This window comes from Bos indicus x Bos taurus, chromosome 19 (genome assembly GCF_003369695.1).
Source record: "Bos indicus x Bos taurus breed Angus x Brahman F1 hybrid chromosome 19, Bos_hybrid_MaternalHap_v2.0, whole genome shotgun sequence".
Taxonomy (NCBI): Eukaryota; Metazoa; Chordata; class Mammalia; order Artiodactyla; family Bovidae; genus Bos; species Bos indicus x Bos taurus.
The window spans coordinates 45,336,098-45,349,294 of NC_040094.1; the positions used below are offsets into that span (position 1 = coordinate 45,336,098).

At 40.8% G+C, this 13,197-nt stretch overlaps 1 protein-coding gene across 3 annotated transcripts in view; it reads right to left on the bottom strand.

The window, feature by feature from the left end:
• Positions 1–7,629, bottom strand: part of GPATCH8 (G-patch domain containing 8) — a 95,134-nt gene extending 87,505 nt beyond the window's left edge. Inside the window, exon 1 of one of the 3 annotated variants that reach the window (XM_027517206.1) lies at positions 7,413–7,629. In XM_027517206.1, the coding sequence (XP_027373007.1) occupies positions 7,413–7,457 (45 nt within the window). In that variant the 5' untranslated portion in view covers positions 7,458–7,629. The remainder of the gene's footprint in view (positions 1–7,412) is intronic. The other 2 variants (XM_027517207.1, XM_027517213.1) reach the window with 2 other exon arrangements.
• Positions 7,630–13,197: the final 5,568 nt, after the last annotated feature.

Consider the following 13,197-nt stretch of genomic DNA (forward strand, 5'->3'; position numbering starts at 1 on the left):
CAGGCAAGAAGTCATAAACGACCAATTACGCTTATAAAGGTAAGATACTCCTGGGGGGAAAAAATTAACGATAAGCATACCAACTATTTCCAACCAGTTAGTTAACTGGTAGAAAATGCTGCCAAGTATTAAAGAGAAACAATGCTTTGTACAATGTAGACCATACCAACACTCATCACCTCAAAGGGGCTATAAGTCACAGCATAAAGAATGCTATAAAAGAAATGAGAAGATTAAAGTTCAAAACTCAGGTCTGTATTACACAAGTTTCCTCATCTATAATAGACTTACTACCTACTCTATTTACCTTGCTGAGTTACTGGGAGAATTAGACAAGACTGTATTACAAGGGCACTTATTAAACTGTCATGACAGTATGCAACTATACAATATTACCATTCTAATATCCAGGTTAGACGATTTTACAACATCCTGGTGCCTCAGTTTCCAAACTTCCTTTCCTAAAATGATCCTGACGTCCATTCTACTGTAGCCATTTCACTCTCATGGTCATTACGATGTCAACTCTTCCATTATCTCTATTTCAAACGCTGTGCTCTCCAGCCACAACCTTCTGTCTTTCCAACTCCTCTAGAACCTCCATTCCAAGAATCCTTCAGCCTCATCAGAACCTACGACCCAATGATCCAACTTTCTCTACCCTTAACCCTCGAAGTCCTCACTTGTGTCTCTGTCAAGCTTAAAATCACATAGCCCACTATCATAATCATTCCCTTGTATACACCTTCTACTCTACTCCCTTGCCCCCATTCACATTAATTCCAGTTAATGGAGACTGGTCATCACAGCTTTAACAGTATGTGTAGCACATCTAACACAACTCTATCTAAATCAGTCTTCCTACATCTTTTCCCCTGCTTAACACCTTAAATAGCTAGTGCATGCCTGCTTACAGCATTAAAATAAAACTTTTGTAGCCCTAGCTTTTCCTTTTCCCATTCCCAATGGTTTATTCATTGTCCTTAAAAAAAACAAAACAAAAAAACCCACAACCAATTCTGCTAGTTTTACCTCTACATTTTTACCCTGGCTATTTTCTCCAGCTGAATGCCTCCCAATCTTTCCCTTTGCAAGGATGCAAACCCATCTTTCAAGACTCAGTTTAAATGTTTCATAAAGGCACACTTAATCATCCCACTTTAAGGGTTCTCTTTCTCCCTTAGGGTTTTGCATTTATTTACTGTAATACTATTTATCTGATAATCATGTTAGTCTTGTGTATAATACATACTGTTTTTACTTTTGGTATCTCTCCAGCTGCAACAATAGCTCCCTGAAAAACACCACTTCTTAATCAACTCCCCCAAAGACATAATCATATATACTATTCCTAAAACAAACACTTCAAATACTGTTTTAACGACTTTTCAAAAAAATTAACTTATATTCTAAAAAATATTTCTGAAGTAAATATACCTTTTTGTATCTCTTGTGCAGATGAATCCCTAAAGTAGTATTAATTAGATTTTCAACTACTTTTGTCCCTTTTATACTCCATAATTTTACTCATAGGAACAAGATAAGTTATTGACACTACAGCATATAATCCACAAGCATCAGCTTTAGTTTCTTCTATAGTCAAGACCTAAAGTATCATATTAATTGATTGATTTTATCAGTACTGCCTATAAAAAGGGTGAAAAATTAAGCCTCTCCCTCTCATCAACTCTGGAAAAATAATATTGAATGAACCATGAGATATGAATACTGACTTTTCCAACAATCATTATTTAAAATGTCAGATACAGAACATGATCAATCACTTTTCTCTATAATAACTTTAAACCTGGAGAGCTATTTTGTATTCCAGTTCTAATAAACAGAGACATAAACTGAAATCCCCCCTTGAAATCAACATAAAATGCTTTAGCAAGGATCACAAAAATAATTGGAAACTCATGAGACAAGAGTAAATGTAATATTACAAAGGTAACTTTCTGGTCACTTGAGTGACACAAAATACAAGATTTACCTTACTCTAACATTGTTGGTAAAAAGAAGAATTCAGGCAAATAACAGGAAACTCTGTTTGGGGCCCAAATGTTAATTTCTTACTCACTATAGTACATACTAAAACATTTAACTTGTGTACAATGCCAAAATAACTTTAGCTATACTTTTTTTTCCCAAACATTCCTAAATTAGATATAAAATACTAAGTGTATGTTAAATCTCAAAGAAATCATTTTGTATAGGCATAACAATACACTATATTCAGCTTGGGCATATTTAATTTTTTGCACTGATTAATACAACATGTATTAAGCACATTTGGTTAGACTTCCACAGTTAAATGGACAATTCACTTTTTATAACTGGAAAATCATTACAACATCTTCTGGTATTCACTGCAATATCAAATCAATGCCTTCTTTCAGTATTTGTGGTGGTCATTTGTAATGCCTTTAGTAACTGCCATGAGTCAGCTTTCACTTAATACTAAATGGCAGTGCTAATATGAAAAGAGAATGCCAGACATATAAGTATCAAGTAGTTTCAAGGAAGGAATTTTAACAGAATTCAAGAACTGGATGTCTACCTCAAGCTGGAATTCATTTTCATTAATAAAACATTAGAAACTTATTAAGTCACAAGAGCAAAGATGAAACCTCTACATGGAGGGGTTCAAGATTTCATGAACTTTTGCTTTTTTTCCGAAAATGGTAATCTTGACCACATCAAGAAAACAAACCGTCCTTTATTCATTTTATCATGTTATCCAAATAGATTGAATTGATATGGAAATTATCCCAGAGATGAAGCAGCACAATCGAGGTAGCCAGTTATATATGCTTTTAAAATTTTTTTAAGTCACAAATGTTAGTTCTGGTTATTTAACTTATAAATAGACCTGAGAAAATGTAATAAAAATATCTCTCGCAGTACTTTAATGAGAAGTTTGTGACATATACAAAATAAACGGAAGGACTACAACAGAACATTTATTTTTCCATAACTTTATTGGCACTCAGCCTAATGATATATTTATCTAGATATCTTTCTTCTTGGTCTTCCATACCTACTTTAAAATGAAATAAGTAAGGCTGCCATCAAATGAAGCCCTATGATCACAGTTCTTGCCAACCCCATCCTCCCTTCGAGGAAGGTTGTAATAAATGTCTTTCTCTCTGATGTTATTTCTTAATATGTCTCATGTTTTTAAATGCCTTTTGCCTTAAATATATACCCTGTACCCTTGACATCACAACTAGGGAGACTTCTTTTATGTTTACCTTACTTTGGTCACTCTTAATCCCTTGAGAATATACTAACCAGTAATGGTGCATTTGCTAATAACTATACCAATGCATGGTAAGTATACTGAAGTTTGTACAGCCTTGATTCCAGGCCTTTCCACCTATTATTATGTGTATGGGAATTGAAACAGTAATGATTTTGCATAAGTTACAATATCCTAAGCAAAGCTGACAATGATTTTCACAGCAGTGGTATCTTTCAGATGATAGGAAACAGAGGTTAGAACATTTGCCCATGTGTGATCTCTGGCATGTCTGCATCAGAATGCCAACTGTATTACACAGTCCCACATAGAAAATATATTAATATACTTCTATGACCTAAATATTTTAAAACTGTAAACCTCCTGACAATGGTCTCACTTAAGAATTATCTGAAGGTCACATCCTGGTGTCACATATGAAACACAAAAAACATACTACATAAAAGTTATATAGCTTATTGCTGTGTACCACTATGATTACTATATACGTTACAGAAAGTTCTTGGGTAATTTCTACACTTTTATTATGACCTTTAAGATAGTTGTTTTTTTCATTACTTTATCACCTACTGATCTATTACCGTAGCTCCTTTTCATTAGAAACCTCAAGCAGAATGCATTCAGAACAAGAGGAAATGAGAAGCTACTTGAAATCACCAGTCCTCTGCAAGCACACAAGCTGAGGAACATTTCCTCACTAACATTCAGCTGCATCATCATTAATAGCTGCGCAACCACTAAATGCTAAGCAGTGTGTATATATACCTCATTGCTTGCTATACATCACAGTACAAAAAATACTTTCTTTAGTGAACTTGGAATTCAAAGTGTTGAAAATATATCTACATTTGTAAATTATACCATGCTATTTTCCACTAGTTTCTGTAACATTTCAATCTGTGAACAAATATGCCTTAATCTGGTAAATGTAGGCAGAAGTCATGTCTCATTCAGAAATTGAGGTCAGATTCTTAAAGAAGTAGTTAAAACTCTTAAAACATTTAAAAAATAAATACATCAGCCCAAACCACAAAGGTTTCCAAAGATAAAACACCACTTAAAGGGGGTATTTTTAAATAATGTCAGAACTAAGACAAGAGTTAACAATATATCCTCTATGACAAAGGGTAACATCACTGTCAGAAGCCTTCCTAGAAGCCCTTGGGAGACCAACAAGAAACAGATCTGGACAAAATGCAACAGAGTAGAAACTGTAATTGTATCACCTCTCTGAAAGCTCATTTATTCTTTGTGACCTATAAGTTTATCCTCCATATTTGATGACTCAGTTACAGTTATGTAAAATACACAATTGCCAGTAAAGTTATTGGTCATGAGCACAGGTTCAAAGTCAAAAAGCAGGAGTCTAAATCCTGGTTCTGCCATTACCAGCTGCGGATACTTGGCCAAGTTATTTAACTATCTGTACCTGAGCTGCCTCAGGTACAGATAGTTTGAAAGTAAGAATAACACTACGCACCTCATAGAGTTATTGGAAGATTAGGAGACAACATATGTAAAGTCCACAGAATAGTACCTGTTTATTATTAAAATGAAGTTATCAAATGCTTTCAAACATATCCCTGATAATAATGATTACTCTTTATATTCATTAAGTGCTTCAAGTAATATGCCAATTAGGCTCCTCTCTATATTATATAAAACACCTTTGAAACTTTTAAGTGTTCACAAAATTTAACAGTGAAAAAAAAAAATCTAATAGTGAAGCCTCCTCTGACTCCATACTAAATTCAAGAGACAACCCTTAAACTCTCCAAAATTTGCACCTCATGGTAAACTGGTAAAGAGTGAAATTCTACAATTCTAAATTCCCTTGCCAAATTAAAGGCAAAGAAAATGATAGTCATCTAGAACTTACCAGAGAAGGTGCACAGAAAAATTTCCACTGCTAGAAGATCTGTTTAAAGAAACAGGATCATGTACTGTATCTGGAAACCTACTTTGGATTTGTTTTCAAGTGCACTGAGTAGCTTCACCTCATTTATCACTTAAAGCCTTAAAAGGCCAAGTTAATTTTGAATAACCTGAGCTTGAACAATGTTTCAGATAAGCTATATGCAGGAGCTTCCTAGGGCATTTTCTCTCCAATAACTTTAAATCAAATGACATCATTAATGAAAATTCACCTACATTTTCCCCTTTATTGAAACACTCAGAAAAAATAGTACTTAAAATATTTTAAAATGAATGATTAAAAAAAATGTTAGCACAATAATTTACAGAAGTTTTAGCATCCTGTAATTGTCTAATAGGTTTTCATTACTAATATCCTATTTACCCATAATGCTGGGACATGTGAATCTTAAAAACCAACATTTACCCGGCTGACACAATACAGCAGAAATTGGCTATACCAATATAGAAGCAGAAGATAAAACATATGTAATATCTTCAAAGGCCTACCAAGCAACCAAAAGCATATCATATATACACAACTAAAGCATGAGAAGAGAAAGTCATTTAACTTGAAAAAGAAGCTTTCCTCAATTTATTCAGGTGACTGCATTCATTTTCTGTTCTCCAGTTTTCAAATCTTTTAAGGTCCTAAAAATCCTGCCTGTTCAACACTGCTGAAATCCTGTGGTTAATTAACATTTTCCCACAAAACTTATTTGTCCGTATTATCTATTTTCAATTTTAAGTGACCTTCAAATTCTGAAAAGCACTAGAAGATTTTAATTATCAACATGTCTCCTTAAAAACTACCAATAAAACCCCCACATCTTGCAGCCTACTCTTATTTTATGGTGCTCCCTAAAAAACAAACAAAAAACCTCACCTTTCCCAAGGATCAAATAGCTAATAAGAACTGCTTTAAACTTTCCAGGACCTGCATTCCAGCCTTAAACACCTTGAGATCCTGTATTGTGCTGCAGCTATTCAGCAGGCGCATGATCACAAGGCTTTTCAACAGCCTTAGGTCTTCTACTGTTGCAAAACTTCTCTTCAGCGTTCTAGCTGCTAGATTGTTACATTGTTGCCTTCAATGCTTTACCTGTTTAGTTACCAACCCAAACATTCGGCGGAATTCAAACCCTTCAAACTACCTTCCTAAACCTACCTAGAGTATTCCCACGTAACTTTGAGAAAGAGCTGCAGCGGGATAATAACTTGAGTTCGGACGTTCATCCCTTGAACCAAACTGCTGTTGCCAGGGTCTGCGGCAGTAATGCAGGGGTTTCTTTGAGACTAAGGACGTCTTTTACCCTAGAAATAGCCCATCTCTACTAAATCCCTTTTAGTCGCTGAGATTTCTGCGTTAACAACGCTCAACAGGAAGGTACTCGAAGCAGCCGAAAGACGTGTTGTTCTAATTTGGCCTTAATTTTTTCCTCAATCATGCTGGCCACGGCAAGGACATTTTTCCATACAACGTTTGCAACTGAAGAAAAGAAAAATCAAGCTGTTGGTAGCAGTCACCACCCGCTTGTAAAGTCCATTATCATGACGCTTTCTACAATCTCTCAAGGTAGCATTTGGGGCTAAGCTTACATCGACCATCCTCCTGTAACTTACTGTTTTGCAAGCCCATTTAACGACGTAATGACAACAGCAACATTTACGCTCTGGGAAATCTCAATGTTTGACTAACCATGGAGGCGTCTGATAACTAAAGCCCCCTTTTTCCGGGTGAGGAAATGGAAAAATAGACAATGAAAGCGACTTGTTACAGTGAGCAAGGAGGGAGACCGATCCCATGAAGAGCCGTGCGAGCAAAATCCAGGGGTTTAGGAGCCCCAGTCTCAGCAACACTCGCCCCAAAACCTCCCACCCCCCCCCCCCCCCCGCTTTCCCCTGGGAGCCATCCCAGCGCCCGCACACGCTGGGCACACCCGAGGGCAGCACAGCCACCCCACCCAGCGGCCAGGCTGGGGCTCCCAAACCCGCAGGCCAAACAGGACGAGGCCGCAAACCCAGCGGCCCGAGTTAAAGACGTAAGATACAGAGTGAGAGAAGATGCGGCCTCGCCTCAAACCCGGAGGCCCCTAGAGGAATCGGAGGCGGGAGAAAAGGGAGCAGGTTCGGAAGCCACAGCAGAGCCCCGAGCGAAAGAAAACTGGGAGTGGGGGATGAGGAGGTTCTGGTTCGGCCAGCGCCTTCCCCGGACCTCGGCGACGCCCGTGTTTACCTGAAAGTCTCGGTCCTCGTTGAAGCGGGAGAAGCGGTCCGCCATTTTGCCGCCTTCACTGCTCTCAGGACGACGCTCTCCGGTTCGCTCCTTCCCTCCCGCGACACCCGCCCCCTCGCTCTCCTTCTGTGTTCCCCGCCTCCTCCCACGCCCACCCGCGCGCGCAGGCGAGGGAGGGAGGAAGCGAGAATGCGTATCCCGACCAGGGCCCCGACGGCGCAGGCGCCTTTCTGTCCTGGAGGCGGAACCTTCCCTCGCGTCTCGGTTTCGCGCGCGACCCAAAGCGACCCCGGCGCCGCGCGTGCGTACTCGCGCTAGAGGGCCGCAAGCGCTTCCGGAGAGAAAGGTCACGAGCGGGCGCTGAGCTCCTGGATCCGGATGTTTTTCTTCAGCTCGTTTCTGTTAGTGGTTTCTCTTTTTGTCCGCTTGTTTGCCTGAATACACAGAAGCCCACCCTCTACTTTCTTCACCAAATAACAGCATAATGTAGTGGCCGAAAGCGCAGATTTTGGAGCCAGACTTCTTAGTTTAGAATCCTTGTTTACCTTGAAGATTAATCGTCGAACCAGACAGGAAATAGCCCTTCTCTCACAAGGCCTATATTCCAGTGGGGAAAATGAGATAAATAATAAAATAATTACATAATTTTAAAAGTTAACGAGTGCTAGGGGAAAAAAAAACAAACAGGGTGATGAGAGCAACGACCTCCGAAACGACCTTTGATCCAAGAAGCAGCAAGGGGCACGCTGCTTTGGGACCGAGAGAACCTTTAGACCCAAAGGGCCAAAGACTGCTAATAACGTGGCATTTTCAAGCGATCGCTTGAGAGTATTTCTCAAGAGACCACAGTTGATCCAAATAAACTACAGCTCTCTGGACTTAAGTTTCCTTTTTTAAAAAATAAGGAAATTAGGGTGCTCGGGGCTGGTGCACTGGGATGATCCAGAGGGATGGGACAGGGAGGGAGGTGGGAGGGAGGTTAGGATGGGGGACACATGTACATCCGTGGCTGATTCATGGCTGCTGCTGCTGCTGCTAAGTCACGTCAGTCGTGCCCAACTCTGTGCGACCCCATAGACAGTGGCCCACCAGGCTCTCCCGTCCCTGAGATTCTCCAGGCAAGAACACGGGAGTGGGTTGCCATTTCCTTCTCCAATGCATGAAAGTGAAAAGTGAAAGTGACGTCGCTCAGTCGTGTCCGACACTTAGCGACCCCATGGACTGCAGCCTACCAGGCTCCCCGTCCATGGGATTTTCCAGGCAAGAGTACTGGAGTGTGTGATTCTTGGCAATGTATGGCAAAACCATTACAATATTGTAAAGTAATTAGCCTCCAATTGAATAAATTTATTTTAAAAATAAGAAAATTGAATTCGGTAATCTCTACTGCCCCTGCCCAGCACTGACTTTGTATGGTTTATGAATCAGATTTTTCCATCCTTTGAACTTCCTGAGCACCACACCTAGCCCTCCAGCCTCCTTAGCCAAAATACATAAAACAGGAGAGGTGGCAGGACTTTTAAAAGAAGAGTGTGATGTGCCAAGTCGCTTTAGTTTTGTCCATCTCTGTGCAACCCTATGGACTGTAGCCTGCCAAGCTGCTATGCCCATGAGATTCTCCAGGCAAGAATACAGGAGTGGGTTGCCAGTATCCTCCTGCAGGGGATCTTCCCAACCCAGGGACAGAACCCCTGCATCTCTAACTTCTCTTGCGTTGGCAGGTGGGGTCTTTACCACTAGTGCCACCTTGAAAATAGTAGTTGACAGAAATCACACGTTGGAAAAATGGCTCTTACCCTACCCTGAGAGAGTCAAATGAAATGTTTTGAGAACGTGTGTATCTTCTATTCCTTTGTTATTACCCTCTGCCTCACGTTACCCCCAGTCCAAGCAGAATACAATGCTAAGCAGTGAAAAGAGCTCTCTATTTAAGGAGAGGCAGAACACACATAATTGAAACATTTTATAAAGAGACTTGAGGGTAAATAGGGTAGATTGAATTCCATGCAGTCACAAGACACATTTACCTCTTCTCCCTCTGCCAACCCCACTGAAATGACACTTAAAAGGATGAGAAGGGCATAAGCTCCCATGAACAAACAGATCTGAAGACGGGACAATAGCAAATAAGTGATGTGATGTCAACAACATTTGGAAGCTGGAGAGCATAGATAAATGGAAATGGCTTTAGCAGAATGGAGAAACAAAGTCTTGGAGTAGAGAAGCCAGGAAACAAATTGATTGAAGCTAAGGTGTAGCAGAGAAGCTCAAGACCTGGAATTGCCAGGTACCACTGAAGGTGAGGGTGTAAATGGGGTTAAAAACAAGAGGACTGGTTACAAAGCAGTTCAGGGAGCAGTTAGACTGTAAATCCCTTTCCCACCCAGGTAACAACTGGAGGGTTGGTCTCTGAAAAGACTGAACCAGTGAGGCTTCATGTGATAGCAAAAGAGGGAGATATGCTGAAAATGGGAAGTTTTGGTAGATGGCAACATTCTGATCACAGAGTTGGGCTTCCCCCAGTGAGAGACTGTACCATCTGGAGGCTGGAACAACAACAACAAAAAAGCACAACCTAAAAGTTAAGAGTTAATGCTTTATTCTGACTTCCCTGGTGGCTCAGAGGGTAAAGAATCTGCCTGCAATGCAGGAGATGTGGGTTCGATCCCTGGGTTGGGAAGATCCCCTGGAGGAGGGCATGGCAACCCACTCCAGTATTCTTGCCTGGAGAATCCCGATGGACAGAGGAGCCTGGCAGGCTACAGTCCATGGTCTATGGTCTATGGTCTATGGTCACAAACAGTTGGACACAACTGAGCAACTAAGCACAGCATGTTTTATTTAGCAGATATTCTGAGGACTTCAAGCCTGAGAGATAGGACTCTCAGGTCACTCTGAGGAACTTCTCTGAAGAGGGGGGGAGGGGAAGAGCCAGAATCTATAGAAGTTTTTGCAGTAAACCAGGTAGTCAGGACATCAAAAGATTACTATTAATTAAAGAAAACCAGATACCTCAAGTTAAAGAAGTTAGCACTTTTCTATGTATGGGAAGATGCAAGAGTCTGGGCTCAGTGATAATGCACCTCAGCTCTCTGGTGCCGGTATCCTGTGCTTTCTCATCCTGAGTTTCCTGAGGGTGAACCCTTGGGCATGGCTGCAGCCATGGACATTCTGTTACAACCTGAATTCCCTTAGGGCTCCCTGTTCAGATCAGATCAGATCAGTCGCTCAGTCGTGTCTGACTCTTTGCCACCCCATGAATTGTAGCACACCAGGTGTCCCTGTCCATCACCAACTCCCAGAGTTCACCCAGACTCATATCCATCGAGTCAGTGATGCCATCCAGCCATCTCATCCTCTGTCGTCCCCTTCTCCTCCTGCCCCCAATCCCTCCCAGCATCAGTCTTTTCCAATGAGTCAACTCTTTGTATGAGGTGGCCAAAGTACTGGAGTTTCAGCTTTAGCATCATTCCTTCCAAAGAAATCCCAGGACTGATCTCCTTCAGAATGGACTGGTTGGATCTCCTTGCAGTCCAAGGGACTCTCAAGAGTCTTCTCCAATACCACAGTTCAAAAACATCAATTCTTCGGCGCTCAGCCTTCTTCACAGTCCAACTCTCACATCCATACATGACCACAGGAAAAACCATAGCCTTTAGATGAACCTTTGTTGGCAAAGTAATGTCTCTGCTTTTGAATATGCTATCTAGGTTGGTCATAACTTTCCTTCCAAGGAGTAAGCGTCTTTTAATATCATGGCTGCAGTCACCATCTGCAGTGATTTTGGAGCCCCCCAAAATAAAAGTCTGACCCTGTTTCCACTGTTTCCCCATCTATTTCCCATGAAGTGATGGGACCGGATGCCATGATCTTCGTTTTCTGAATGTTGAGCTTTAAGCCAACTTTTTCACTCTCCACTTTCACTTTCATCAAGAGGCTTTTTAGTTCCTCTTCACTTTCTGCCATAAGGGTGGTATCATCTGCATATCTGAGGTTATTGATATTTCTCCTGGCAATCTTGATTCCAGCTTGTGTTTCTTCCAGTCCAGCATTTCTCATGATGTACTCTGCATATAAGTTAAATAAACAGAGTGACAATATACAGCCTTGACGTACTCCTTTTCCTATTTGGACATGGAAACTGTTCCATGTCCAGTTCTAACTGTTGCTTCCTGACCTGCATACAAATTTCTCAAGAGGCAGATTAGGTGGTCTGGTATTCCCATCTCTTTCAGAATTTTCCACAGTTTACTGTGATCCACACAGTCAAAGGCTTTGGCATAGTCAATAAATCAGAAATAGATGCTTTTCTGGAACTCTCTTGATTTTTCCATGATCCAGCAGATGTTGGCAATTTGATCTCTGCTTCCTCTGCCTTTTCTAAAACCAGCTTGAACATCAGGAAGTTCACGGTTCACATACTGCTGAAGCCTGGCTTGGAGAATTTTGAGCATTACTTTACTAGCGTGTGAGATGAGTGCAATTATGCAGTAGTTTGAGCATTCTTTGGCATTGCCTTTCTTTGGGATTGGAATGAAAACTGACCTTTTCCAGTCCCGTGGCCACTGCTGAGTTTTCCAAATTTGCTGGCGCCCTTTCACAGCATCATCTTTCAGGATTTGGAATAGCTCAACTGGAATTCCATCACCTCCACTAGCTTTGTTCGTAGTGATGCTTTCTAAGGCCCACTTGACTTCACATTCCAGGATGTCTGGCTCTAGGTCAGTGATCACACCATCGTGATTATCTGGGTCGTGAAGATCTTTTTTGTACAGTTCTTCTGTGTATTCTTGCCATCTCTTCTTAATATCTTCTGCTTCTGTTAGGTCCATACCATTTCTGTCCTTTATCGAGCCCATCTTTGCATGAAATGTTCCTCTGGTATCTCTGATTTTCTTGAAGAGATCCCTAGTCTTTCCCATTCTGTTGTTTTCCTCTATTTCTTTGCATTGATCGCTGAAGAAGGCTTTCTTATCTCTCCTTGGTATTCTTTGGAACTCTGCATTCAGATGTTTATATCTTTCCTTTTTTCCTTTGCTTTTCGCTTCTCTTCTTTTCACAGCTATTTGTAAGGCCTCCCCAGACAGCCATTTTGCTTTTTTGCATTTCTTTTCCATGGGAATGGTCTTGATCCCTGTCTCCTGTACAATGTCACGAACCTCATTCCATAGTTCATCAGGCACTCTATCTATCAGATCTAGGCCCTTCAATCTATTTCTCACTTCCACTGTATAATCATAAGGGATTTGATTTACGTCATACCTGAATGGTCTAGTGGTTTTCCCTACTTTCTTCAAGTTAAGTCTGAATCTGGCAATAAGGAGTTCATGGTCTGAGCCACAGTCAGCTCCTGGTCTTGTTTTTGCTGACTGTATAGAGCTTCTCCATCTTTGGCTGCAAAGAATATAATCAGTCTGATTTGGGTGTTGACCATCTGGTGATGTCCATGTGTAGAGTCTTCTCTTGTGTTGTTGGAAGAGGGTGTTTGTTATGACCAGTGCATTTTCTTGGCAAAACTCTATTAGTCTTTGCCCTGCTTCATTCCGTATTCCAAGGCCAAATTTGCCTGTTACTCCAGGTGTTTCTTGACTTCCTACTTTTGCATTCCAGTCCCCTATAATGAAAAGGACATCTTTTTTGAGTGTTAGTTCTAAAAGGTCTTGTAGGTCTTCATAGAACCATTCAACTTCAGCTTCTTCAGTGTTACTGGTTGGGGCATAGACTTGGATTACTGTGATATTGAATGGTTTGCCTTGGAAACGAACAGAGATCATTCTGTCGTTTT